Below are 26,284 nucleotides of genomic sequence, written 5' to 3'. Positions count from 1 at the left end.
AGCCTGGTCCCTGATCTTCTTAAACTTCCTACAGCTCGATATTCCTCCTGTGATAACGCTGGGTTAGGCTGGTACTAATGAGGGCCGGACGGTTAGCATTGGAGCTATGCGAGCTACACGTCACACAAAGGCGGAGTCTACAGTGAAGATCCCGCCCTTATGCCCTTTTTAGGAACATTATATTATATCTATGATTACGTCACACTGTGGTTTGGTTCCCCGAGATTTAGGACTATAGTGTGCACTGCAGTTGCTTCCTTTCCTATGAGCTGCTGCCCTCACCTTCCTAACCCAAATGAGGGGGTTTAAAGTTCCCGGACGTCGGACCGTGAGGATCAAAATTCAATCTGGAGAAAGGGGTGGGACTTATGCTCATACTTCTCTCTGATTGGCCGCACTTCCTTGTTTACATTTCCCCACACTCGTCCAACGCGTTTCATAAACTAGCCTCAGTTTCGCGCGTGCCGCCGTCCAAACTAGTCCTCGGATCAAGGACCATCTCACGTTTGGGAGGGGGGGGGGGCGCACGTTTCGTCAGCAGGCCTTAGACAACCCCCGAAACAGCGTTCTGTAACTCATAAAGTGAATAAAGTCGGTGCAAAATGGATCGGGCCCGTCGTTTCCCGCCCCCGAAATCAAACAAAAGGTACAAAAACAAGGAGATGCTAAAAGCTACAATGTCGTCACAGGGTTCCCACGGGTTTGGAGCGATTTTTCGTACGATGTGAAAAGTCGCTTTGGGACGTGAGAACCCCGCTGTGGGTCGGGACAGTTTTCGGGAGCAGGGAGTGGAGGGAATGGAGGAGATGATTTCAGATATTATCGTGTGCTTTGTCGGACACTTCGGCCTTTCTCGCTTAGTTTTGCATCTGCTCGAAGAACTTGTAAGTGGGGTTCTCGTAGCCGTTCTGCTGCATCTTCGACAGGTGGCGCTCTTCCGGGGTCACGGCCGCGTCCACCTGCAAAACAAGCAGCCGTGAGGATTATAATAGACTTTACACTGGCTCCACGGAGGAACAGGTTCATTCTTTGGATTGAGCAACAAATGAATGTAAGTAATCTAGAAACAAGCCTTTACTGAAAAAAGTTACATTTGTCCTAATTTGATTCTGTAGAAACATCATCAACAACAATCTTATTTTAAGTAGATTAAGATTTAGAGAGTTATAAGTATCGTGAGTTTTATTTTGATACTGGTACTTGGTTATATTTGTCATCTAGAACCAAACAACAAATAAACAATCCTTCCTTCCACTGAAGTTATTTTGCATTTGTATAATTAATTTGAGAAGAAAAACACTACAAGTTTTTCTTGTTTATTTCTCCCATTTTAAATACATGTTTCCATATTTACAAAAAAAATAATCCTGAATTTTCCCCAACTTTTGTTACATTCCCTGATTTTCTCCAAATTTTCAAATGTGTCCTTTTATTTTTTCATTTTCTCCCCAATTTCCTCCCCCAGTTTTTCTACTTGTTTTTCACTTTTCTTTCTTTTAAATTTTGATGAACAGCAGCATCAAAACTTGAAGTAGTAGTAATATCTAGGGATGCATCAATCGGCCTTTAAAGAGGGGGTATTATGCTTTTTTCAGCCACATAGCACCAGTCTATAGGACACTACAATGATGACGAAACCTTCTGTTGGTCTGTCAATGCAGTAAATTAGAATAACTGCCTTGTATAAAATTGCTCTTTCAAAATGGCGTTAGCAAATGACTTGAAATAGGCCTCTGTCTCTTTAAGAACCTCTGACCCTTTCCGACACGCCCCCTCCACACGCTGTCTGTGGCATAACAACAATGCGCTCGTTGTCTCAAGTATTGAAACTACGATCGGTGCATTTTAATTTTTATTGTTGGAAAGGACCTACTGTTTATCACTTTGTGAACAATGGCCACACAGGATATTATTTGGAGACGAACCTTCCACACCGGACGCTTGGAAGGGGCTCTTGCCTGAAAAATAACTGCTGTTTGGAGGCTTCTCTTTGCATCTGCCATGCCCTATGGATCTCTAACTATACCCCCATGGACGACACCAGGATCTGCAGGAGCCCATACGATTCAAAAGACGGACATTATCTGTGCAGGTGGACAATGGTTTTTCGAGGTTACCCGTTAGCTTGTTATAATCGACTACAGCTCATTGTTGATGAAAAGTCTGTAATAAACCACAAATGTGTAAAGCCAGGCTCATTGTGTGATCATCGTAAAGGCTGCTTCGAGTAGTTGCTGCTTTATTGACGTTATTTGTGCATAATATGCTGCCTGTTTTCAATGAATGTTGTGAAGGTGAAGGTTGTTAGCTTGTCGCAGCTAATAGTGCCTTAGCTCCGGGAGAAAACCACTCGGCTACGACTCACTGTAGATGAAATGTGAGCAATAAACTACGAAATCAACAAGCCAGGCTCCGTGTGTGATCATCATAAAGGCTGCTTCAAGCAGTTGCCTGTTTTAGTGACGTTTTCAATGCATAATATGCTTGTATTCAGTGAATTTTCCCGTTAGCTTGTCGCGGCTAGCTTGTTAGCTCCGGGAGAAAACCACTCGGCTATGACCCATTGTAGATGAAATGTGAGCAATAAACTTCCAAATCAACAAGCCCGGCTCCGTGTGTGATCATTGTTAAACGGTTCTTTATGTGTGTGGTGGTTTTATTGACTTTATTTGTGCATATTTCTCGTTTTCACGTGATGACTCGAGGTTTAGCTTAGCATTAGCTTTCTCCGGAGGCTCTGTGCATCATCAAGGCCCAGCGCAGAACCAGACACTGAAATAAGTGTTCTTGTCACCGGTTTTAATCCTGGGTGTTTCGGTAACAGAAACACTGATGTGTGTCTTTGTAAAAGTCTGCTGTGGCTCCGATTCACAACACATGAAGCTAATCCTCCATGATGACTCTGTTTACATCTTAGGGCTAGACACTGCGGGGAGGGGGTTCTGCTGAGGAGCAGTGGTTGGTTACTCGGCTGGTGACGAAAGGTCGGAGGCGTATCCTGGAGGTCGAGGGCGTTTCCTGAAGGAATCAGGCGTTTTATCCCTAAAATGGCTGCCATCAGAGTTTCTACAGATTACTCGAAAATACGTGAATGTGCCAAGGCAACACTTTAGGCATGGTTTTAATGAGGGAATGACTTAATAACATGATGTAAAGCTTGAAAAAGTCGATTTTGCATAATAGGCCCCCTTTAAATATATATATTTAATAATATATATTATAGCCTATGGATATTACAGTAGTTTTATTCATTTTTTTGGCTTTAGCTTTAAATTTACATTTCAAGTTTTTCGTTGCAGGCATGAAGGCTGTGAATCTGTGCTGCAGATCCAGGACCACAGATTCACGACCGTCTTGTATCGGCTACCGATACAGAATATCGGATCGGTACATCCCTGGTAATATCTTCAGAATTCTTTAGGAGTGAAGATATCACTGCACGAATATCAAAGTGCTCCTAAGATGTTATTACGCCTCACAATATAGTTCCCCTTGTTATCCACTTAGAAAATCAACATGTTTAATTATTTACTTGGATCGTGCAACTACTCATGTAACTGTATTTAAAACGGGAAAACGTGGAAGAGCTTCTAACTTCACTCTGTTTGGCCCCACAGAGGAGAGAAGGAGGAGCGGCTAAATGCTAACAACATCTAATCAACTGGTGTCAGCTCAGGTAAGAACATATCTCAGTCTCTGTTCCTTTAAAACCTAATCCCACATGTGTAAATCCATAATAACTTTCGCCCGGTCTTGTACGTTACTGTACTGTGCATTAGCGGGACGACAGATTGAGCCCCTCCCTCCACACTGGCCTCAGACTCTGTTCCCCCTCAGCACCTCCAGACCCGCCTCCAGACCCGCCTCCAGACCCGCCTCCAGACCCGCCTCCAGACCCGCCTCACCTCGATGACTCCGTGGTGTATGGACGTGTACTGCTTCTTCCTCAGCATCACCAGCGTTATGACGATGACGGTGGCGATGACGACGCCCCCCACCATCAGGCCGATGATCGCACCTTTGTTCGGGCCCACGTCCTCCGCGAAAAACACCTGCGAAACCAAGACCACGTTTATATTCAAAACCACTAAACCCCCAAATGAAATCCATAAATGTAAAAACTGCTGCTCGAGGGGATAATTGCAGAAAAGACTCGCCGAGCGGCACTAAACCGCTGTAATCTTTCTTCAAAGTGAAAACGTCTGAAATGTAGCTAATCTCAGATGCTCGTTGTGAAGCGCAGACTCGTCACGTGCACTAAAATATGGGATTAGTGGATTACAGGACATAGGTGAAAGGAGTGAAGTCAGGATTAGGATTTTCCACAATGTAAAAGCAGATTATGGCGCACCTGTGTCGAAAGGGCTGCGTTTATTCAGACGACTTTAACCCAAGAAAGAAGTTTCGTCACGTTATGTTTCTGATGGTTAACGTGAGGCTGAAGATCAATTAAAAGTGACTAATGAGACTCAGTTTAAACAGGTCTGTGCTTTGTTCACGTGGGAGAAGGAGCAGAGAATATGATTCAATATGTTTGAAAACAATAAAAAGAATAAAAAGTCGACCTATACGGGTTTTTCTAAGGCCGATGTGCTTAACCAAGTGCATTTTCTCCAGTTCCACTTTAACCAAATCTAAAAGGTTACAGACCCAGTGAAACACTAAACCTACAAAACTCATCGAAACTGATCTTTTTCCTTGTGTTGTTGTAACATTTATGGCATTTTTTCCCATAGCTTTTTTCGTCACCTGTTCTCCACATTTTCATCACATTTCTGTTGCTCGTCTGTGGCTTTTTTGTGTGTTTTCGTGACACATTTTTGGTCATGATTTTGTTGCCCTTTTCTTGCATTTTCATCCTTGTTTTCGTCTCATTTTTGTCACTATCTCGACAAAGCCAAACTGGAGAAAATGTGCTTGGCTCAGGGGGGGGTTAAGTTAGCGATAACGCTCGTCATTATTGGGAAAATAAGTCCTGACAGGGCGTACCTGTTGTTTCGCTCTGAAGGTTCTTATTTTCCCGATAATGACCAGCGTTCTTTACATTATTCCGCTTATTATGCGGCCATTTGCAACTGAACACACACAACAAAAACTTCATACACTTTTATGAAGGCCCAAAGGTGCTGAATCTCTGGGTAAGTTGAAAGTCGGACTCACATTAACTTCATGAGTGATTCCCCCGACTTCTCTCTCAGAGACGAGGACAGAGACAGTGTCCGCTAATAGTACATGTGGACTGATATGAAAGACCTGCATTACAAGCACGAACTCCCTTGTCATTGGCAGCGGTCATTATTTTTTTCAGAGGTCTCGATCAGAAAATAATGACCGGATAATAAGAGGTTAATAAACTGTGAGCAAATGCTTTAATTTGAAGTGCTTTATGTCGGCCAAGTGTTGATAACGAATATAAGTATGAGAGAAAAATTAACCGGGATTAATCGAATTTCACTCATTAATCACCATTTAAAAAAAATGATGGATTGACAGCACTAGTCTGTACATTTATAAGTGATTTCCAGCAAGGCTTTGACCGAAATGATGGTTTGACAAAGGCTGAAAACATCTGGATCGTTCATAATTTGTCATGTTTTGTGGCTAATGCTAACGGCTAAAGGGAAAACACATTAAAGAGTCTCCCGGACTAGCCTCATGACTGTCCTCTTAGTGTTTGTAAAGAGCAGAGATGTTCATGCAGGTGGAGGACGTTAAAGGACCAGCTTTAATCCAGATGTGGAGTAGCTGATGACTGCGCTGTAGCTGTGGCTTAATCCATATATTTATAGTGTTCTGATGCTCCATTTTGCAGCGAACAAAGGGTGAGCGGGGAAAGGAAAATGGATTAGCGGACAATGCTGTGATGTAACAGTGAGCGCTACTGCTAATGATCTTCCATGGCTTTACTTGAACTCAGATTAGGTTAAGCCTTCTCTGAAACACGCCCTGTGACATCAATCAAAACACAAAACTCAAGTATTAAGTAATATTCCTGGATTCTCATCATTAGTTTGTCTTGCCGGTGGAAAAGCTTGACAAATCCCTCTCGAACTGAAAAGTGCGATCCATAAATTGACCCGTCCGTCGCTCCCGTTACCGTGGACGACTGTCGCTATGGGGACGACCTTGGAGAAATGGAGGCCCCGGCGAAGTGACAGACGCTGGAGCCTCGCCGTGACCGATCTGGTTTAAACGTGTTTGATTAGGTCCACAGCAGAAGGTCGGGGGAAGATTGTGAGATATATATCGCTATGGTGACGCTTTGTGGCTCGAATGTGACCGGAAGAGGCTAAATGCTAACAACATCTAAATATTATTCCAAAATCGTGTTATTTTATGGTCAGTGTGGATTGTGTGGATTGCGACGCACCAGTTTCTGATGGTGCACCTCGTACTCCGTGCTCTGCCGGTCCTCCGTGTCCATGCGCAGCTCGGGAACGGCTGCCATCTTGAGTCCGTTCACTGGCGAAAGGAAGACACAGGTAAGTCATTCCAGTTATGTGAGCTTTGGCTCGGTGTGGTCAGGAGGAGCGGTACTAACCCGGGCGTGTGGGGACCCCTCTGTCAAGGCTCGGGCGGGAGTCGACTGGCTCAACTGAAAACACACAAGAAAATCAGTCAGATTGAAGCTACTTTAACCTCTGAACCCCCACCTTCTCCAGTTTGGCCCCAAAATCTAAAAGTGACTGAAAAACAAGCATTTAAATGGTGATTTAATTGATGAGAATGCAACGAAAATGCGACAAAAAAGTGTGAAAAATGTGACGAGAAATGGACAAATATCTGACAAAAAACTGAAAAAAATGTAACGAAAAACGTACAAAAATGAGGGGGAAAAAACGTACAAAAATGAGATGAAAAAGTGACAAATATGTGATGAAAATGTGACGAAAAAGTGACAGAAAATGTGATGAAAATTGTGATGGATATTTGTTAATTTTTCGTCACATTTTTTGTAAATTTTTCGTCACTTTTTCGTCACATTTTTGTCACTTTTTCGTCACATTTTTATCACTTTTTCATCACATTTTCGTTGGATATTTGTCCATTTCTCTTCACATTTTCATCACATTCTTGTCAATTATTAGACGAAAAATGGCCAAAAATGAGACGAAAAATGGCCAAAAATGCAATGAATAAAAACTGTTTTAAGATTATGGCAACAATGACGAAAAGGCTCAGTTTTGATCATTGTATAGGTTTTAGCTCTCTGTTAGTGCCTCGACTTAAACAAAGTAAACATACCCTGGTTGTCAGTGTTGGCCTGGTTGAAGCTCTCTGGGTGGATGAAGCCCGCCCCCACAGCGCCCTCCTCAGGCAGCAGCTCGCTCTGTCCGTCCCCGTACTCCTGGTCGGGCATCAGGGCGTCGTTCCCGTAGCTGACCCGCACGTCGGTCTGGAGGTTCGCCAACTGCTGAGCCATCTCGGCCTGCTCCCTCTGCAGGAGCTCTGGGAGACGGAGGAGAGGGAGGATAACGGTCAAATACTGGGATAACGATGTATTACTGTACTTTGTTTACCATTATTTCCATTTACAGCTGAATAATCCTGGCTTTAGTCCTTGCCCTGTTGGACTAAATGAAGCTCCCTGCCTCCGTTTCCATAGTAACGCAGGTTTATCCATTCAATCTTGCATTTTAACAAACAGCATTTCCTTTCGCATTCAGATGACAATAAATTGAATCTTGTACGCGCCCTGTTCTGGAACCGAAACGATAATAAGCTGAGGTTTTTGTGAAGCGCTTTGTCCTTGTTCTGATGTGTGTGTGTTTTTCCTCCAGTGCGACTTTAAGAAAAACGCATGAGTCATTGGTTGCCGTTTCTCCGCGGTGGGTGGAGATTTTATTAAACCGTGTGCAAACGTAATAACATTTTTTCAATTTGTTTGATCTGGAGCAGTGTTTGTGGAAGCGGCGCAGACAGATGGCACTGTGACGCACGGAGGGGCCAAGAATGAGAAAAATCTGACACAAAGAGAGAGAGGCAGCACTGCGGAGAAAGGAGAGGGGAGCGTGTCTTTGACCTTTACTACAGCAGTGACGGAAAAAACAGCCTTAAAAATACTCTATTAGGTGCTATTTTATCATTTAAAATAATGCCCATTTAAGGGTTCGACAGCGGCTCTAAAACACAGGGACCAGGGCTGGAGAGGACCACAGAGGATTATTATTCAAAACTGCATCAATGAAGTGAAGTTTAACCTGTTACTGTATCTGCCAGGAGAGCTTACAGCCAATTGAAAGCCAAGACCTTCTAGTTCAGGGGTCTCCAAGTAAATTTCCCTGAGGGCCAAAGTATACCAGGAGTGTATTGCCGGGGTCCATAAACAAAAGCTCCAGTAAAATATGTGTTTATTGAGAAAATACTTTTGACCAATCAGCTTTTTGTTCTGTACTTCCAGTACAAAGCACTTGTGTAACTTGTGCCCCTAGAGGCCGTAAGCGTCACTGCAGGTGTTGTAGCACAGTTGCGTTTTTTAACTCATTAATTGTCCGTGAGAGTAAATCCTACGCTGACAGAAAAGACAAAGGGACAGAGGATATTGTTCATACAATTACACAATGGAGATCATTTTTTTCACCCAAACCTGGTTGTAAACACTGCTAAAGTGTTGCTAGCCCACAGTTAGCTTTGCCCGTTAGCCTGTTAGCTTCTTCATCGTGATTCTATTAGTGTGTATTGTGCCTCCAGAGACACCAGGAAGAGATGAAAGACACTTGTATTACCTGCAGAGGGACTATGGAAAGGATTTACTAAGGTTAATAAGTGACTTAGTTCTTCTTTAAACCCCAAAACTGTCCTCCACATCTTTAAAGCCCATAATCCATCATTACATCGGTTCAGAGTGTGTTTATCAGATCGTGCTGAAGCCGTAAACCACGCCGTAAATCAAAACTGAAAGGTAAGTTATTCCTACAGCTGCCAGCAGGAGGAGCCCCAGTGGAAGTCTTCACCAACTCTCGCCTGAACTTCATTATTACTATTTAATCCTTACAGAAACTATGTGTTATCTTCGGGGCGGTACTGTTTCTGCCATGTAATGTGCGATATGTCTCCTTTAAGACGACTTCAGCTGTGAGAGAATATTGAATTATAGCCACACGAAGACGAGAGGAGAAGAGAGGGAGAGAAACTGGGTGGCTGAGGGATTTGCAAACACGGGGCCAGCGTTTTCATTTGAGTTTGAACAAGAGAATTGGGTCAAGCGGAGGCACTGTTTCGTATCAAATAAAGGAATTTGGAGCATTGGGAGCTCAGGTGACTGGTATCGGGCCGTGAGACATGGCGTTATTGTGTTGAACAAAACTGGGCTGGAAGCTACAGTGTGTCTCAGATGGAGGAATTTACAAAGTCACACAGTTTTTGTAACAATTTCACTTTCTTTATCTGCACTGTCAGCTGTTTCACTCTTCATCTAGCAATTCCTATTTCTATTTTATGACCCTGTTTGTATTTCCTTTGATGATTTATTTTGTATGCATTTAAGGAGAGACACGGCAAGTGAATAGAGAAAAAAAAATGTATGTAGAGATATCAATTTGAAACTTCTGTTGTACATTACTGATGCAAGTTTCTGTCATTTTATGCTTTCATGTCAAAAAAAGTATTTCCCACATTTATTATCAGGTATTTGATCTCTTATTTGCGTAAACAGACCTATTCACCACAACTGCCGCTTTAACATTGAGACTGCAAGTAACACGTAAGGCCTGAGGTGGCAGCGGCGAGTAATAAAACTTCCATCAAGTCCCTTGTAAGCAGTACTAAGTAACTTGTTTACCCTAATAAATCCTTTGGGGGTAATACAATGTGATAATTGGGGGGTCTTTCATCTCCCCCTGGTGTCTCTGGCCAGAAAACCACAATCACAACTGCCCTGCTCCGACCCGGAGACCCAGTACACACTAATGGAATCACGAAGAAGAAGCTAACAGGCTAACGGGCAAAGCTAACTGCGGGCTAGCGTCACTTAAACAGTATTTACAGTCAAGTTTGAGTGAAAAAAATGATCCCTCTGTCCCTTTGTCTTTTCTGTCAGCGCAGTATTTACACCTGCAGTGGCGTTTATGGCCTCTGGAGCAAGAGTTACTTAGTTCTGCTTTAAGACTGGAAAGTTTGGAGTCTGTAGGAGCTGCTAAAGTGATGAGGTCGTTGCATGAATGGAGCAAAAACCTCATTTTGAGAAAAACGTGCCTAAAGGTTTTCATGTGGGGTGTCTCCCAGAAAGGAAATGACCAAATTTGGATTATAGCATCATCTCTGGGACCTTTCGCAGGACACGTGGATGTAAAATATGTGAGTGTATGTGAATGAACGCGTGAGGGAAAGTTTGGGATTGACGTTTGACACTCACCGACTTGATCCTGGATGTCGTCGGCGACTCCGGGGACTTTGTAGAGCAGCCCGAGAGACTGGTTCATCCGCTCCTCAATCACTCGCAGGTGGGTCAAAACCTACGCAAACATTCCCAGGGTTAGCAAAGCCCTGAAGCTGATCACGGGTTTTTACTCTCCTTGTGGTATTACCTGTGGTCTGATCTGCGCCGCCTTCTTGGGGTCTACCATTCGGACGTGTTCGAAATGCTTCAGGGTGTGCTGCCTGTCCTTCTGCTCTGCACGTACGTACTTCTTCAGCAGGCTGAACACGTGGCGCGGCTGCAGGAACCAAAGCACAAACTGTTAGTCACTTATCACAGTGTTAGGGAGAGATTTGTTCAATTAGATTTCCCAGTAACGAGTAATCTATCGAATTACTGTTTTACTTTACTTTTAATTACTGCCTCTGATCCTGCTCTCGTTTGTTTTTCCAAAGAGCGGCTCGTTTCAGGAAGTGGGAAAACAGCTACAGTGATGCCGATTGGCTGACAGAGGGACTGACACAAGGGACCAATCAGAGCAGGTGCTTTGTGGGAAAGTCACTTCCTTTAATACTGTCCCTGGACCCACAGCATCAAAACTTGGATCTAAAGATAAAGATTTTTTCCAATACATTTATTTGTTTGATAGCAGGACCTAAACTTTTTGGATTGAAACACTACGAGCCACATGAAGACACTGACTTCTCTGCTTCCTCTGATCAGTTAGTTTTACCTGTTGGTCTTTGAACATTTGTTGAACATCAAATACTTTCCTTAGAAACTGTACATCAAAACTGAACTTTATAAATACATCTGTGACCCGTTGCGGTTACATAAAGTCTTTACTCAGTGAACTGAACGACATACTGAGTCCTCACATCTGGCCGGCTTGTGTTTTCTGACTCGTGTATCCTTTGCTTTCTCCATAATGTGTGTTTGTACATATTTGTATTTTTAATGATTTTTGTGTACATATTTGTAAATAGTGAGGATGGTTTAGTATTTAAGGGCAACTGGTGCCGATTTTTAAGGCTATGCCCTGAGGAAGACCAACTCTAGGTCGAAACGCGTCGGCATTTCCAAAAAATAAAGGACTTTTAACTGTAAGTCAGAATGCCTCTTTTTTTCTGTGTTTACCGTTCTGGTATTGGGTACCAGTAAAGGGACTATATGGAGTTTAAAAATGTTAAAATGATGTATTTTCCTACCCCTACATGTTCAAGTAATGTCCTAAGCCCTGAGTCCAGACCTGTTCACCACAACTGCCTCTAAAATCCTGCACTGTCACACAAAAAGTTGTTGTTGTCGTCATGCACGAGCTTAATATAGAAGCTGCAGTTACATGTATGACCTGACGTGGCAGTAGTGGGTATAAAATGACCAGCCCTAGTATTTAGATCCTCGAAGAAACTTTACCTCTTAACTCCCGCCTGAACCGGGAGTTGTTGGGTATTCAACTCATTTCTGTAACTTTATTTGTCATTTTTTTGTTATTTTTTGTCACATTTTTGTGATTTTTTTGTCCATTTTTAATCACATTTTGGTCAAATTTTTTGTCATTTTTTTGTCAATTTTTTTAATCACATTTTTGTAATTTTTTTGTCACATTTTTGTAATTTTTTTGTCAAATTTTTGTAATTTTATTGGTCATTTTTTGTCAATTTCTTGTGACATTTTTGTGACATTTTTGCCTCTTTTTTATCATTTTTTCGTCACTTTTTTGTCAATGTTTTCTCACTTTTTTGTCACATTTCCATCATTGTTTTCGTCTCAGTTTTGTTGCTATTTTCACAGCTTTTTTCCAGAAGCTTTTGGACTGGGGTAAAGCCAAACTGGAGAAAAAGGTGCTTGTTTCAGGTGGGAGTTAAGGGGTTAAAAATCCAGTGGGAGGAATGTGCTTCGCTTCTGCAGCTGCTCCGTTTGTAAAATAAAGCCTCCGTCGTCAGAAAACAAGGTTATAAATGTTTCTTTTCAGTAACGCAGGACTCTCTAACGCCTGACTTCCACATTAAAGCAGCGTTTCCTTCTGTCTGACGTCTGAATGCTTCATCGTGCGCTGACTGCGTGGCCGTTTACCCGGGGCGGGTCCTGCTGCAACGCGGTCAGGTAGCTCTCCAGCGCCAGCCTCCTCCGGTCGTTGAGCAGAGCCTCCACCCGAGCCATGTGCGTCTCCACCAGCTGCTGGCGCTCGCTGGCTGCTTCCTGCTCCAGCGCCTCCACCTTCTCCTGGAAACGCTGACCACACACGCACCACACAGACGGTGAGTACCTGCTCGTGTGTGTGGGGGGGGGAAATGTGATACAAACAGGTACGGCTTCGTCTCACCTGGATGACGACTTTCTTGTCAGCGCGAGGCAGGTTTTTGGCGTCTCTCTCGGCCTCTTCCCACTCCCTCATCACCTGTGGAAGGAAGAGGGACATTTAGTATTTGGAGAACATGCAGGAAGTCACTGTAAAGCCAGGAATAAACTTTGAACTCCTTGTTGTACTTCTTAAAGTGACCAAAGTAGTACATTTATACATCGTTACTGGGCCTGTGTTGTGTCAGTGTCGAACTGTGACAGAAGGGGGCGCTGTATTAGAGACATAGGGCTGATTTATTCAAGAGTAGGAGCTCATTTGAAAGACAAAAGTCAGCAGATTCCAAAACTAAACACGGTAAGTTTCTGTCTATTATGGTTCCAACATCAAAGTCATCAAAAGCGTGCAAATTAAAATATATAAAATATGATCTGAGGTTATAACAAACATGTCAGTACGAGCAGTGCAGGTTTATAGTCATGGTGCAAGTGCAAAAAGACATTATTGGTATTAGATCAGCCGAAAGCCGATATTGTAAAATACCCAAATATGGCCCAACGATGTATTGTTCTAGTCCTGTGCCCCCTGGTGGGCCTCAAAGGCACTGCTTGTTCATAGGTTTTTGCAGTCGACAAACAAGTTCCAAAAGGTGAGTTTGAATGTAACTTCTAAGGATTTATTAGGATTTACTACATCTTTTTGATTTTTTTCTACAAGGATTGTTCACTCTGCACAGAAAGGAAATACTCTGAATAGCGTGGTGGCACCTGGGACATCCTCTCGCGGTGCTTGGCCTCCAGACTCTCCTTGGCCTTCTGGAAGTGGGCGTGCTCGTTCTCATCGGCCGGAGTCTCCAGGTAGTGATCCACTGCATCGGGGGAGCTCGGGGTGGCCGTGGGCACTGGGAAAAGAAGAGGAAATGGTTAAAAAGACGGCGTGGAGATGATCGTGAGCTATAAGAAGAAAGAAGAAGAAGAAGAAGTTGATTATCAAAAAGCCTGACAGCAAGACGAGACGTTACAGCAAAAGCAGGCTCTGGGTTAGCACAAGATAGCCACAGAAAATCACCAAATCTCCATAAAAAACAAGCACAGTTTCTCCAGTTCTGCATTACCCAAATCTAAAAGCTTCTCGACTGGAGCTACAGCCTAAAGGCCAGAGTAACGTCTCATTTGAAAGCTAAGATTGACAAAATTAATCTAAGATTTTTCTTGCATTGTTGCCGCATTGTCGTCACTTTCATCATATTTTTTAAATCATTTTTCATCATTTTTTGTCACATTTTTTTTAAGTTTCAGTAACTTTTTAGTTGCATTTCAGTTGCTTTTTATTATGTTTTTTTAAAGATTTTTTTTTATTTTTTTCTGTGACTTTTTTGTGATTTTTTTTGTGTTGCATTTCTTTTGCTTTTTTTTTTTTAACTTTTTGTTGCATTTTTAATAACTTTTTTGGTGATTTTTAATAACTTTTTTGGTGACTTTTTTGTACTTTTTTGGTGACTTTTTTGTTGCATTTTTGTGACTTTTTGCTGCGTTTTCATCCTCATTTACGTCTTATTTTTGTCGCATCTTTAAAGATTTGGGTAAGGCTGAACTGGTGGGGGTTAAGGGGTGAACAGTTTGGTAAAGATTGAAATTTTTGCTTTTCATTTCTCTACATTTTTCTCTAACATTAGATTCCTTGGATTCTGTGGATTCGCTCCCACGTCACAGAAAGGTCAACACCACAGACACAAACAGCCTCCACAGTCGGACATTACGTCACTTTTTTCATTCATAGCCTGAGATGGCATTTGGCCAAACCTCGCTCCAGTCCGGCTCCACAGTGGATTTAATCAAGTATAGGGTGTGGAAGTGGATTAACTATGATCAATGTGAGCTGGACCTGTTACGAGTCCGGACTGAGCCGCTCTGTGTGGACTGGATACTGTTGGGGAATGTTGTCACTGAAGGGCATGACCGCGGTGTTAAAGGCCTCACCGGAGAGGACTCACTGTGTGCACACAAAGGGCCTGTCACACCGGCCTGGAGACTAGTTGGAGACTAAATTTCCTGCTCGTCACAGACATGTCTCCGAGACGTCCCCTGGAGAGAAGGCGAGTCTCCAGAGAGTCTTGGTGAAAACGAACAGGTTTGAACTTCGCTACGTTCATTGTGTCGACTTGTGTTACAGTTTAACTTTCAGGGTTCATTTTGTCTGACTCTAGTGTCTGACAAAATGCACCTGAAAGTTAAACTGGTTTGATTTGAGCGGAGTCTCAGCGTGGTCTCCGAGAGGTCTGCACGGTCTCAACAGCAGAATGCTATTCAACATGTGAGACGTTTCTGTGACGTCCCAGCAATGTCTCTGGGTCTCGTTGAGATCTCCTTGGAATCCGACAGGTCAAACAGTATTTGCAACACAACAGCTTGAGACCATGCGGAGACCACATGGAGACTTTTGAGTTTCCATGTGATCTCCGCTGAAATCAAACATGTTCAATTTCACCAAGACGACCTGGAGACCCGCCTCGCAGGGGCAGCGGTAAAAATCGATTTGTGGTCTGGTTTTTGTGACGTTTGCCCGAGTTAATTGTTAACAATGGAGGCATGGTGGGTGAAGTGTCTTGCCAAAGGACACAATGACCAATGGGTGAGAGTTCTTTTATGTAAAGCACCTAATGCTTACAAATGCTTGGTAAATATTTTTGTATTCCCTTCAACTTTCCTAAATATAACATTTGTACGTTCATAAACAAGTACAATAGATCCCTCCATCTATTTGTACCTCGTGTCCATCAAAAGCTAAACTGTAAACACCTTTTGTAAAGTGAAAATGTCACAAACCGCATCTTCATGCTTGATAAGTCAGGGGTAGGTTTTACATAAGTTCTGTGAACTTTTGAGTGTGCAAATGCTTTCCTTTTCCTGTGAAAACATCTGTTGTCTGTATCTTGTTTGCTGCTCAAATAAACTAATAAACTAAACTTCTTTTGTTGCTATTTCTTTTGGAGAACAAGGACTGGACGGTCTGTGATCTTGGCCCGTCTGCTTTGGGACTCCCATCAGCCCTGGGTCTATAGCCGGTCCGTCCATGGGAGAGGATCTCTCCTTCTGTGGTTCTCCCCAAGGTTTCTCTTTTCTCCCCCTGGGTTTTTGAGTTTTCCTCGCAGTGCTGGAGTCTAAGGACATTGTTTTATTAACTGCTGTTTTATTGCCTTAATGACCAGTGCAGCCGTGTTGTGATATTGGCCAATACAAAACCACTGATTGATTTATTGATTGTTCATTTGAAACACTAGTGCCCCTGCTAAGCGCTGGAGTTGTTGGGAAACACTGGCCTGAACCACGAGGTGCAGCAGATGACTGAGCTTAAGCGATTCCTCGATACAAATAACATTGTAGTGAATTTTGGGACATTCCCAGCAAAGCCATGGTTAATCCAGTATCACACACAAATCCAGAAGGACGGCCAAGGAACGTGAAGGTGAGCGGCACAGATGAGCCGCCGTGAGCACTTACTGCAGCTACTGCACACCGAGCGGCAGTACTCCTCAGACTCAAAGTTATTCCTGTTCCCGCCGCAGCCGCCGTAGATGAACTGAACGCACTTCCCGTCAGCGCGGTCGAAGAACCAGCGCGGCAGCATGGCACGGCACGGCCCGGTCTCCGCCTCAGACCAGCACACCTCTTTACGGGGCAATGAGCGCATGCAGGACATAAACAAGGAAGGGGAGAAATGAAATGGTTAAATGATAAAAGCATGAGCGAAATGGAGGAGAAGAACTTAAAACATTTATAAAACAAAGATGAGGGTGTGTGTCACAGAGAATTCACCTTTGCATTGTATCGTTTTGGGTTTAATATCTATAATAATGGGACTGTCCTCATGGAACAAAAACTGGTACAAAGTTTAAGTGGACTCTTCAGGTCTCTTAACATATAAACTTTCACCTGTAAAGAAAACAATAGCTAATCTTAACAATAACATGTTTAATTATTCACTGATTCAATGTTTCTCCAAAGATTTATTTGGGAAATTGTATTTTCAAGGGCCATTGTTTCCAAAGTTTCCAGAACTGGACTGAACAAGGTTTTTTCAGAAGGATTTTTTAATATGTATAGCCTTTAAAAGGGACTATACAGAGTTTAAAATGTTAAAAATAAGTATTTTTCTCCCCCTACATGTTCCAGCCATGTGAGCTCAGACCTGTTCACCACAACTGCTTCTAAAATCCTGCACTGTCACTCAAAACGGTGTTACTTCGGGTCTGAAGTGCCGTCATGCACGAGCTTAATATAGAAAGTGCAGTTACACGTATGACCTGAGGTGGCAATAGTGAGCATAAAATGGCCAACTTGCATCTAGTCCCATCATCAAAATTATAACAAATAAAGGCTTGACATATTCATCACTTTGCCTGTAGTGAGTCTATATCATTTCACATTTTAAGTTGAATTATAGAAATAAATTAACTTTTGAGTAATATTCTAATTTTCTGAGTCTCATCTATACTTTTCTCTGTTAATAGGCTTGAATTATAATTTCTCTGGAGACTTCTTTTCCAGGATGATGTGATTTTATTTCCTGTCAAACTTTATATTGATTGTACTTTACACAAACACAGAAAGAAAACATTCCCAAAATAATTATAACAATAATTTTGTATTGACCACTAGATTTTGAAATTCCTCTCTGAACAAATTAGTAAAAGAAGAAAATCATAACACATTGTTCCATGTATTTTTTAGCCAAGTCATTACGGTAGGGCGACAATAAGAGATTATAATAATTTGCTACAAGAGGAAGAGAGAGTGTTTCTCCTGGGCAGCGTAATATTATTGTGTATATATATTTTTCCATTTCTACATTTCAGAGAGCACACCTTTGCCAAATATCATCACTCAATATACCTTCTAAAAGCCAACAATTATTTTCAAAAGCGTTTTTCATTTTTAAACGGTGAAAATGTATCTGAAACTGTACAAACCAAACAGAAAATGAACGTGAACGGATGTGGGCGGGACAGCTGCGCTCCATCGCTCACTAATCACCCGTCCCTTGTACAATTCATACGATTCCCATTCCAAATACTACTGCAAATACCAGTACTGCATCACTAACGAAACATCGCAGTTCGTGTATTGTGTCACATCGGCACAAACGCCGTCTTGAAATTCAATTAAAAAACCCACTGGCGATAACAGCTCGTTCTAATGGTCTGTGTCTGATGAAGGCGGTGATGACAAACCAACGCAATCAGGGAAACCACGGCGCCAGATTAACGAGGAAGTGCATTGTGGGGGTTCGGTTTTGTTTCGGCAACGCCATGACGGATGAAAAAGAGATATAAAAAACTAAAAATGGTCTCCGCAGCAGCAGAACCACCAGCCTCCTCTCTTGAGTCGCGCTCACCTCTCACCACCTCCTCCACGGACTCGGTGGTGGTGGTCGTGGTGGTCGTCATGGCAACGTTGGTGGTTTTCTCGTCGTCGTCCATGGCTTCGATGAAGTCCTCGTCGTCGTCCTCTTCATCGTCGTCTTCCTCCTGTGAAAACGGCGAGAGAAGATTGTTACGGGAATCACAATTTCCCGGCGGGACGGCGATTATGACTCACCTCGACTTCCTGGTCGTTCTCTCCGTCGCCGTCCTGGTCCTGGTCGAACTCGTCCTCGTCCGTCTCCTCCTCTGCGGCGGCCATGTTGTCTTCCTCGGTCACCACTTCCTGCTCGTCGTCTTCTTCTTCGATCACGGAGGGTTTGGGCTCCTCCTTCTGCACGGGCTCCGCCGGCTCCGGCTCAGGCTCGCGGACCATGCTGAGAACAAGGGATGGATCACAGTCAAAGAACCCCCGCCTTAACCAAGTGCATTTTCTCCGGTTTGGCTTTACCTAAATCTAAAAGCTTGCAGTCTTTAGGCCAGTGTAATTCCTTATTTGAAAGCTAAGACTGACAAAACTCATCTAAACTGATCTTATTTCTCACGATGTCGCAACATTTTGAACTTTTTGAACATTTTTATTGCTTTTGGGGCTTTTTCTTTTCTTTTTTAACACTTTTTTGTCATGTTTGGTCACACATGTATGTCACGTTTTTGTCCCCTTTTTTATTGCTTTTTTAATCATGTTTTCATCATACATTTTTGTCACTATTTATCGCTTTTTGTCACTTTTTTGTTGCTCTTCTGTCATGTTTGGTCACACATTTTTGTCATGTTTGGTCACATTTTCATCATTTTTTTGTCACTCTTTTGTCATGTTTGGTCACACATTTTTGTCACTTTTTTGTTTCTCTTTTGTCACGTTTTCTTCACACATTTTTGACACTTAATCACTTTTTATCATTTTTTTGGGCAAATTTTTGTCTCTTTTTCATCATTTCTTTTCACCTTTTTGTGGCTCTTTTGCATTTTCATCCTCATCTTCATCTAATTTTTGTTGCTATTTTGTCACTTTTTTGTTTCTCTTTTGTCACATTTTCTTCACACATTTTTATCATGTTTTTGGTCACATTTTTGTCCCTTTTTGATCATTTCTTTTCACCTTTTTGTGACTCTTTTGTTGCATTTTCATCCTCATCTTCATCTCATTTTGTTGCTGTTTTGACACAGAGGCTTTTAAAATGTGAGTAAATCCACACTGGAGAAACCGCGCTCGCCTCAGATGTGGATAAAAAGGTAAAAGTCGTCTCCCCACCTGTTGTCGGAGTAGTCGGTCTCGGCGCCGCCCCACCACACGTCCCCGTCGTCGCCCTCCTGTTCGAAGCTGGTGTCCTCGTCCTCGGCTTTGGCGGGGCAGCACACGAACTCCACGCCCCGGAAGCGGTCGATGCCGCAGGGCAGCAGCATCCCGTAGTCGTGCAGGTTCATGGTTCTGTCGCCGCAGGACTGAAGAGGCAGAGGGAAAAATAACTTTGGTGTTTATTCACATAATCAGCACTTTACATGGTTCTTCCTTTAAGATAAGATAAGATAAGATGATACTTTATTGATCTCACAGATGGAGAAATTGCATTCGATGAGAGAGCATCCGGCAGCAGCACCCATTCAGTGCGCGCCACTCTTTTTTTTCTTTGGTGAAAGATCGTTGTGTCGCGGCCGCCATCTTCACTGTTTTAGTCGCAGGACTATGATATGAGATATATGCTTCTCAATAATAAGTTCATTGTTCATTGTTGTGACAATATCTCCACTTTAGTAGCTCCTACAGACGACTATGGTGTTTTATCAGAGGCATTTTTTAATATCTAATTTCTAGCCTGATTTGTTGAGTTTGATAAAACAAAACAAAAAAGACAATTGAAATTTTTTCCTTATTTTTTTTTCTATTATTATTTTTTTTACTACAATTTTTCCCACTTTTTCCCCCCAGAATTTTTGGCTTATTTTCCCTTTTTTTCCCCATTTTTTTTTTCATAATTTCTCTAAATTTTCTCACATTTTTTTCAATTTTTTTTTGCCTCATTTTACCCAATTTATTATTTTTCCTCCTCACAATTTCCCCACATTTTTTCCCTGATGTTCTTATTTTAGTATTGATATCGGGGAAAAAGTATCGTTCAGGTATCGGTATCGTAAACCAGCCCTGTTCGGCAGATATTGTCTTTGTTAATTTCATTTCCTTGGATGGTTTTGTCCACAGTCTTTGTAACTAATATGTCAACAAAATCAAATCATAAGATTAAACCTCAACACATTATTCAGATTTTTTGGGGCATGACAGAAAACTTGCAATACATTTTTTTCCTCATATTTATGTCAGTGATCTACAGCAGAAGTTTCAAAATGATATCTCTACATTTAAAAAGTTACCCTATTCACCTGCAGCATCTCGCCTTAAAAGGAGCTGAATGTTGTACAGTCCTCTTATTGTGGACTGCTGCTGTAGTTGATCAATATAGGCTATATATTGGTGCGTATTAATAGTGTCTCTCACATGTTGCTTTCATAGTGAAGTAGTGCCATAACGTAATGAGTTTTTCACAGTACTGTCACGCTCCTGTGCTCGACACTGACCTCTTTGGCCACGGTGTGCCAGTGCAGGTGGCTCTCACATTGGTCCATCCTCTCCTGATGAAGGAACTTGCATTTATCCGGGACCAGCAGTGCGTCACTCACAAACTCCCCCACTGCAACGACACACTGGCATTACTCCCTGAAGCTGAGCAGTGTTAGGCAGTATTAGGCATTATTAGGCAGTATTAGTAGATGTAGTTTTCGTACCCAGGCAGCGGTAGGGCACCACGATGTGCATGTGGGAGCGGCACTGTTTCCTGCCCTTCTTGCACCAGTTCTGGATGGACACGGGCTGGTTGGCCTCCACCACGTTAGTGATCTGCAGCTCGGGGTAAACCTGCAAACATCACACACGCTGTCACCGTCTCTGGTCGACTTACGGATTCCTGCTCAACTGTATTGTTATTGGAACTTCACAAAATCTCACTGATCATATATAATCGCTGATGTTTATAAACTGGAGTGATCTTATGTTGAACGTCTCCAGGCCTGGACCAGTATTTACTAAGTTGATCAATGACAGGCAGTACATTATGGGGCTTGGGGCATTAACAGTGAGAACCAGATGTTTACATACACTCATAAAGTCATAAAAAATGTGTAGAAAATTCTATCTCTCATTCTTCTGGCATTTGAGAAACATAAATTATTTTTAAAAGTGTAATTGACCTAAAGAAAAATAAAACTTAATTCTGGTTTCATGTCTGGCAGTGAGAAAAAATGCAAATGTCTTTTTCATTGTAAGCTTTAAGTACTTTTTGAACAAAGCTTTACTGTCACTTTTCAGCTTTAGTGTTTGTTTCTGTGAAAAGTCTTCAGAATTATTATTTATCATAATATGTTCCTGCCTCAATATATCACACTTAATTTTGTTATTGTGACAGGCCGATACATCTCACTTAAAGTGTTTACAGCTTGTGATGTTTATTTGAGTGAGACTCCTAAGTGTTACACACAAACCAAAGCTGTAAGTTTCTCTGCGTGATAAATGTCATACATCAACATGTTTGGTAACGATGACACATATTATTTGCTTTCAGATAAGCGTTCTTTAGTGCAGGATCGTTGCTGCAGGAGCTCCTCCGTGTGGCACTGACCTCCTGGCAGTAGTGCAGGATGCCCTCCTTGGTGCCGATGCAGCTCTTGGTCCCTGAGGGGTCGGGCTCCCATTTGCCGGTCTGGACGTTGATGTGCATGTTGAGCTTCGTGCAGAACATGGCCACCTGCGGCTCGGCCAGGAGCCCCATGGACAGGTCTGTGGGCACCTACAACACAAGAGAGGAGGGGGGGGTTTAGACTCATATGGAACCTACAACTCTACAAAGAAGTCATATTTATCATTTTTATTTTCCATTGCAAACTTAGTCTCTCAATCCTGCACTTACAGCTGGACCAAGAGTTTTTCTTCTGCCTCGGAGCATATTCTGACCTTTATGAAAACCCAGCGGACATTTAAATCAATAAACCTCCATGAATAATGCAAGTTTTATGGACAAATATGTCAAAGCGGTCAGCACAGGCGATCAGGGAGTCTCGGGCAAGAGAACGGCGGTTCAAAATGTGCAGAATAGTAATGATGGTATTATTAAGTGTGTATTTGTACTCTACTACCAGATCAACTCTTTTGGCAACATTCAGCACTAGGGACAAAGTCACCACGACTTGGTTGTTTCAGCTCAGATAAAGGACTTTCCCCCGCCATATTTCATAATTTTTGATTCCCCATTTTTCCCGTATTTTTGCAGCATTTATTCTTTTTTCTTGCCACATTTTCCCTAATTTTTTTTCTGTTTTTTGCTTAATTTGACACAATTTTTTTCTTTTTTTTCTCACATATTCCCCATTTTTCCCTTATTTTTGCAGCATTTTTTCTTTTTTTTTGTTACCACATATTCTATATTTTTTCCTCCCAATTTTTCCCCATTTTTTTCTGAATTTTTGCTTCATTTTCCCCATTTTTTCTGTCTGATTATTTGCCTCATTTTACCAATTTTTTTTCTTTTTCCTCCCAATTTTCCCCCATGATTTTCTCAATTTTTGTCTGAATTTTCCCCACATTTGCCCCATTTATTGACATTTTTTTTTCAGATTTTTTCCCCCAGTTTCTCACAATTTTTCCAATATATATATGTTTTAATATTAATTTTGTTCATATTTTTCCCCAAAATTCTTGTTCACACATTTCTTGAGAGATTGGAGATAAACCCATTCCTGTAAATTTGAAAATCTTCTACACATTATTGTTTTCTGGCTCTAGATGAGAGATATTTAAGTATCGATAGTATCGTTTAGGTATCGGTATCGTAAGTATTGTTATTGAAAAGATTGAACGGTACCCAGCCCTGTTCGGCACATGCTCTCTCGGTTAATTTGATTTCCTTGGATGTTTTGTGGCCGGGCTCCCCGAGGAGAGGGGAATGAATGTGCACATTGTGTCTGCAAATGAGTCGGGGCAAAAAAATGAGAGGGAAGAGGGAGGAAGAGAGAGACGTAGCTTTGTTTGGAGATAATCACGTTAAGGCTACGGAGGATCCTGGCAAACAGACCGGGGCCTGTGAGACGGACGCATTCCTCTCGGCACGATTGTGCTCCTGAATTTGGGCCGAGAAGGCGGCGTTTTCAAACGCTCGTCATTGTTTTATCGCTGTGAAATTACGACGACAACAACAAGAAGCGACTTTCCCCGATTTTCACGTACTCGGCTTGACAGACGTAGAAAGACCAGCTGACAATAGACTCTGTTTTCCTTTGAAGGTTGTTTCTCCAAAAAGAGCTGCTAATGGAACAAACTTCAGAGGGAATGGAAGTGACATCACAGAATAGAAAGGAAGATGTTTCATCCAAGTGAGAAGGATATGTCTGCTAAGAAGAGAGGCAAAGTAAATATATATTCACTGACTAATATAACAGTCAAAGATGAACCGAGCATATTTTCTTAAAGGAACAGGCAGCGTTTTTACATACTGAGATGTTCTAACCTAAGCTTAGACGAGTTGATGTGTACCTGTCTGGTCTTTATGTGTGCCCACAGTCACGCAAAACAACCAAAGATGTTGCTAGCATTTGGACTCTCCCAGTATATTCCTATAGCTCCAAATGTGGTGAAGTTGGAAGCGACCATACTCTTCCACAGACACAAAGACCAGACAGGTACACATCAACTCGTCTAAGTTCAGGCTAACTAGGAAATGAGGCCCTATGTCAAAAATCCTGAAGTATCCCTTTAAGGTGGAGGTTAAAGAGGTTAAACCCGTGACTGAAATCTCCAGATGTTTTTGTTGGCATTATGCTGAATCAGAGTTGAATAGGGGGATAAAAGCACCTTATATAAACTGAATACAACGACCGACAAACTGGTTCTTTGTCCAGTGCAATTTGTTTGAATAAAATAATATAAATTTAAAGTTGACAAAACAAATCATAGAATCTGTTTTCTATTGTTGGCTAAAATCTTGACAGAACTGTATTGCTTTCCTGTCAAAATGTATTTCTTTTCTCCGGTAAAGCTATGAATGTGATTGTCCTGAATAACACATTAACAGCGCGGCTACTGTTGCTAAGCTAATCCTGAACCAGGTCCTTCCATAATGGACTCCCCCTCTTCACATTAAAGCCCGGCTCCTTGGGTAAATCCGCGGGTTTCTAAAGCCGTGGGTCCGTCTCCGGTGCGTTTGACCCGGCACATGGAGCTCTCTCTCTCTCGCTCGGCGACCACAGCTGCTCCTGTGGGATTATCAGCACCATCTGCCACCGGGCCAAGAGGCTAAGGCAAGTCAAGTGCAGGAACCGGAGCAGAGGAAGAGGAGGCTTTATCCCAAGTACAGGCGCAGTTCAGAACCACTGTGGAATAATGTGAGCGTTTGTAAAGAAGGCGGAAGGTTTACTGTATATATATTATTAACATGATATTATATTATATTACATGATATTATATTGCATTATTTTCAATACCGGTATTTCAACTTGGTTTTCGACAAAGATATTAAAACAAATGAATAATGTTGATTTATTCCTTTTCCTTCCAATTAAATTCCCAATTTCACAAATTTTTTTCCAGTTTTTCCTAAATTTTCCCCAATTTCCCCCCAAAATTACCACATGTTTTTTCTCTTTTTTCCACATTTTTTTGTAATTTTTTCGAATTTTTTCCACATGTTTTTTCTCAATTTTTCTAAATTTTCCCCAAATATACCAGAATTTTTCCACGTGTTTTTTCTCATTTTTTCCCTAAATTTTCCCCTAATTTCCCCCCAAGTTTTTCTCAATTTTCCCCAAATATACCAGAATTTTTCCACATGTTTTTTCTCATTTTTTTCTCAATTTTCCCCAAATTTACCAGAATTTTTCCACATGTTTTTCCCATTTATTTTTTCAATTTCCCCCCGTTTTTCTTTTCCACTTGTGTTTCACTTTTTTATTTATTTTAAATATTGATGACCAATAGCAGCAAAACTCAAATGCAAAGATGTTATAATAGGTTTTGGTACCTTCTTTCGGTACTTTTATTTTTTTGTATATACTGTATGATAAGCTGATGATTTAGTCCAATTTGGTTTCTCTTTTTTACCACAAAATTGTGTCAAAACGAGATTCAAAAAATGCTATTTCAGGTGCAAAAAAAGCCAGGGAGGATAATAATGGATAACTTTTGCACATTATTAAGTTGTTTTTATTTTAGACTGTGTGTAAATCTCAGTCTGGTGAAAGACCTCAGGGATTTCCCGATTCACTGTCAGTCATTCTCTAATAAACGTCTCCCTCTCTCTGAACCACCAGCTGAAACCTCTAGAGCAATAATTTGCCGATATACCGTGAAGCCAGTGTGAAAAGGTGCTTCATATTGACATCAGCAGATTAACAGCAGACGTTTGACCTGCCCTTTAAAGAACATGAGGACGGGAGGGCATCTGACACAAAGGCATCTGCTGCCGATGGCTTATTGGTTATAGAGTTGCGGATCATGTGACCTACTTTAGGCCTGCTTTACCGTCTCCTTAAACATAACTGAGACTGACTGTGGCTTTTCTTTGACCTAAACCTACAAACCAGGACTCTATCCGAACTGAACCAGATCAAACCAGGACAAAGTAGTTCAACAGGAGGAGGACAAGTTTGTTTTGAACATCCTGCCTCCGCCCGACAGCGACTTCCCTTTTCCTGCCGCCCACGGTTTAGGCAAATCAGTGGAAGAACTCGTCCATTTGACTGGCAAATCTTCTGGAATCACTTTCTCCTTTGAAAATCCCATTTGGACGGAGCGGAACAGGACCGACTTCAGACCGACTTCAGACCAGATCCTTTTGAGGGTTTGTGTTTCAAGAGCCTTTAGACGAGGGCGACCTGGAGCGGTTTGATATTAGCCATTATCACAAAGGTGTTTCTTCCTTGTGTGCGAGTGAGTTTTCTCCGCTAAAATAAAGTTTCCTGAGTCTGATCCTTGCGGAGACAAACATGGCCGAGGTGCTGAAACGTTTAACTCCGCCCCTTTCCCCTTGAGTCGCCATGGAGACGGCTGTCAATCACAGCAGAGCTCAAGGAGATGAAGAGTTGTACTTTTGAAAGCACACAAGGAATATTTAAAACAGAAATAGATAATAATAATACTTTTCAATGGGCTTAATTGAAGACTATA

At 42.0% G+C, this 26,284-nt stretch overlaps 1 protein-coding gene across 1 annotated transcript in view; it reads right to left on the bottom strand.

Annotated features, from left to right (window-relative positions):
• Positions 1-414: 414 nt before the first annotated feature.
• The window catches only part of appa (amyloid beta (A4) precursor protein a), a 39,322-nt gene continuing 13,452 nt past the window's right edge, over positions 415-26,284 (bottom strand). Inside the window, exons 2-18 of the mRNA XM_079582094.1 lie at positions 21,750-21,917; positions 20,860-20,989; positions 20,653-20,765; positions 19,334-19,524; positions 18,257-18,455; positions 18,054-18,186; positions 16,160-16,327; positions 13,427-13,560; positions 12,684-12,758; positions 12,434-12,592; positions 10,527-10,655; positions 10,355-10,454; positions 7,246-7,449; positions 6,542-6,595; positions 6,371-6,462; positions 3,906-4,052; positions 415-959 (exon numbers count right to left, since the gene is read on the bottom strand). Coding sequence (XP_079438220.1) covers positions 858-959; positions 3,906-4,052; positions 6,371-6,462; positions 6,542-6,595; positions 7,246-7,449; positions 10,355-10,454; positions 10,527-10,655; positions 12,434-12,592; positions 12,684-12,758; positions 13,427-13,560; positions 16,160-16,327; positions 18,054-18,186; positions 18,257-18,455; positions 19,334-19,524; positions 20,653-20,765; positions 20,860-20,989; positions 21,750-21,917 — 2,298 coding nt within the window. The 3' untranslated portion in view covers positions 415-857. The remainder of the gene's footprint in view (positions 960-3,905; positions 4,053-6,370; positions 6,463-6,541; positions 6,596-7,245; positions 7,450-10,354; positions 10,455-10,526; positions 10,656-12,433; positions 12,593-12,683; positions 12,759-13,426; positions 13,561-16,159; positions 16,328-18,053; positions 18,187-18,256; positions 18,456-19,333; positions 19,525-20,652; positions 20,766-20,859; positions 20,990-21,749; positions 21,918-26,284) is intronic.

Source organism: Gobius niger, assembly GCF_951799975.1.
Source record: "Gobius niger genome assembly, chromosome: 23".
Classification (NCBI taxonomy): Eukaryota; Metazoa; Chordata; class Actinopteri; order Gobiiformes; family Gobiidae; genus Gobius; species Gobius niger.
Note: the sequence above shows the minus strand (reverse complement) of the source record. Positions and strands in the feature narration are given on the sequence as shown.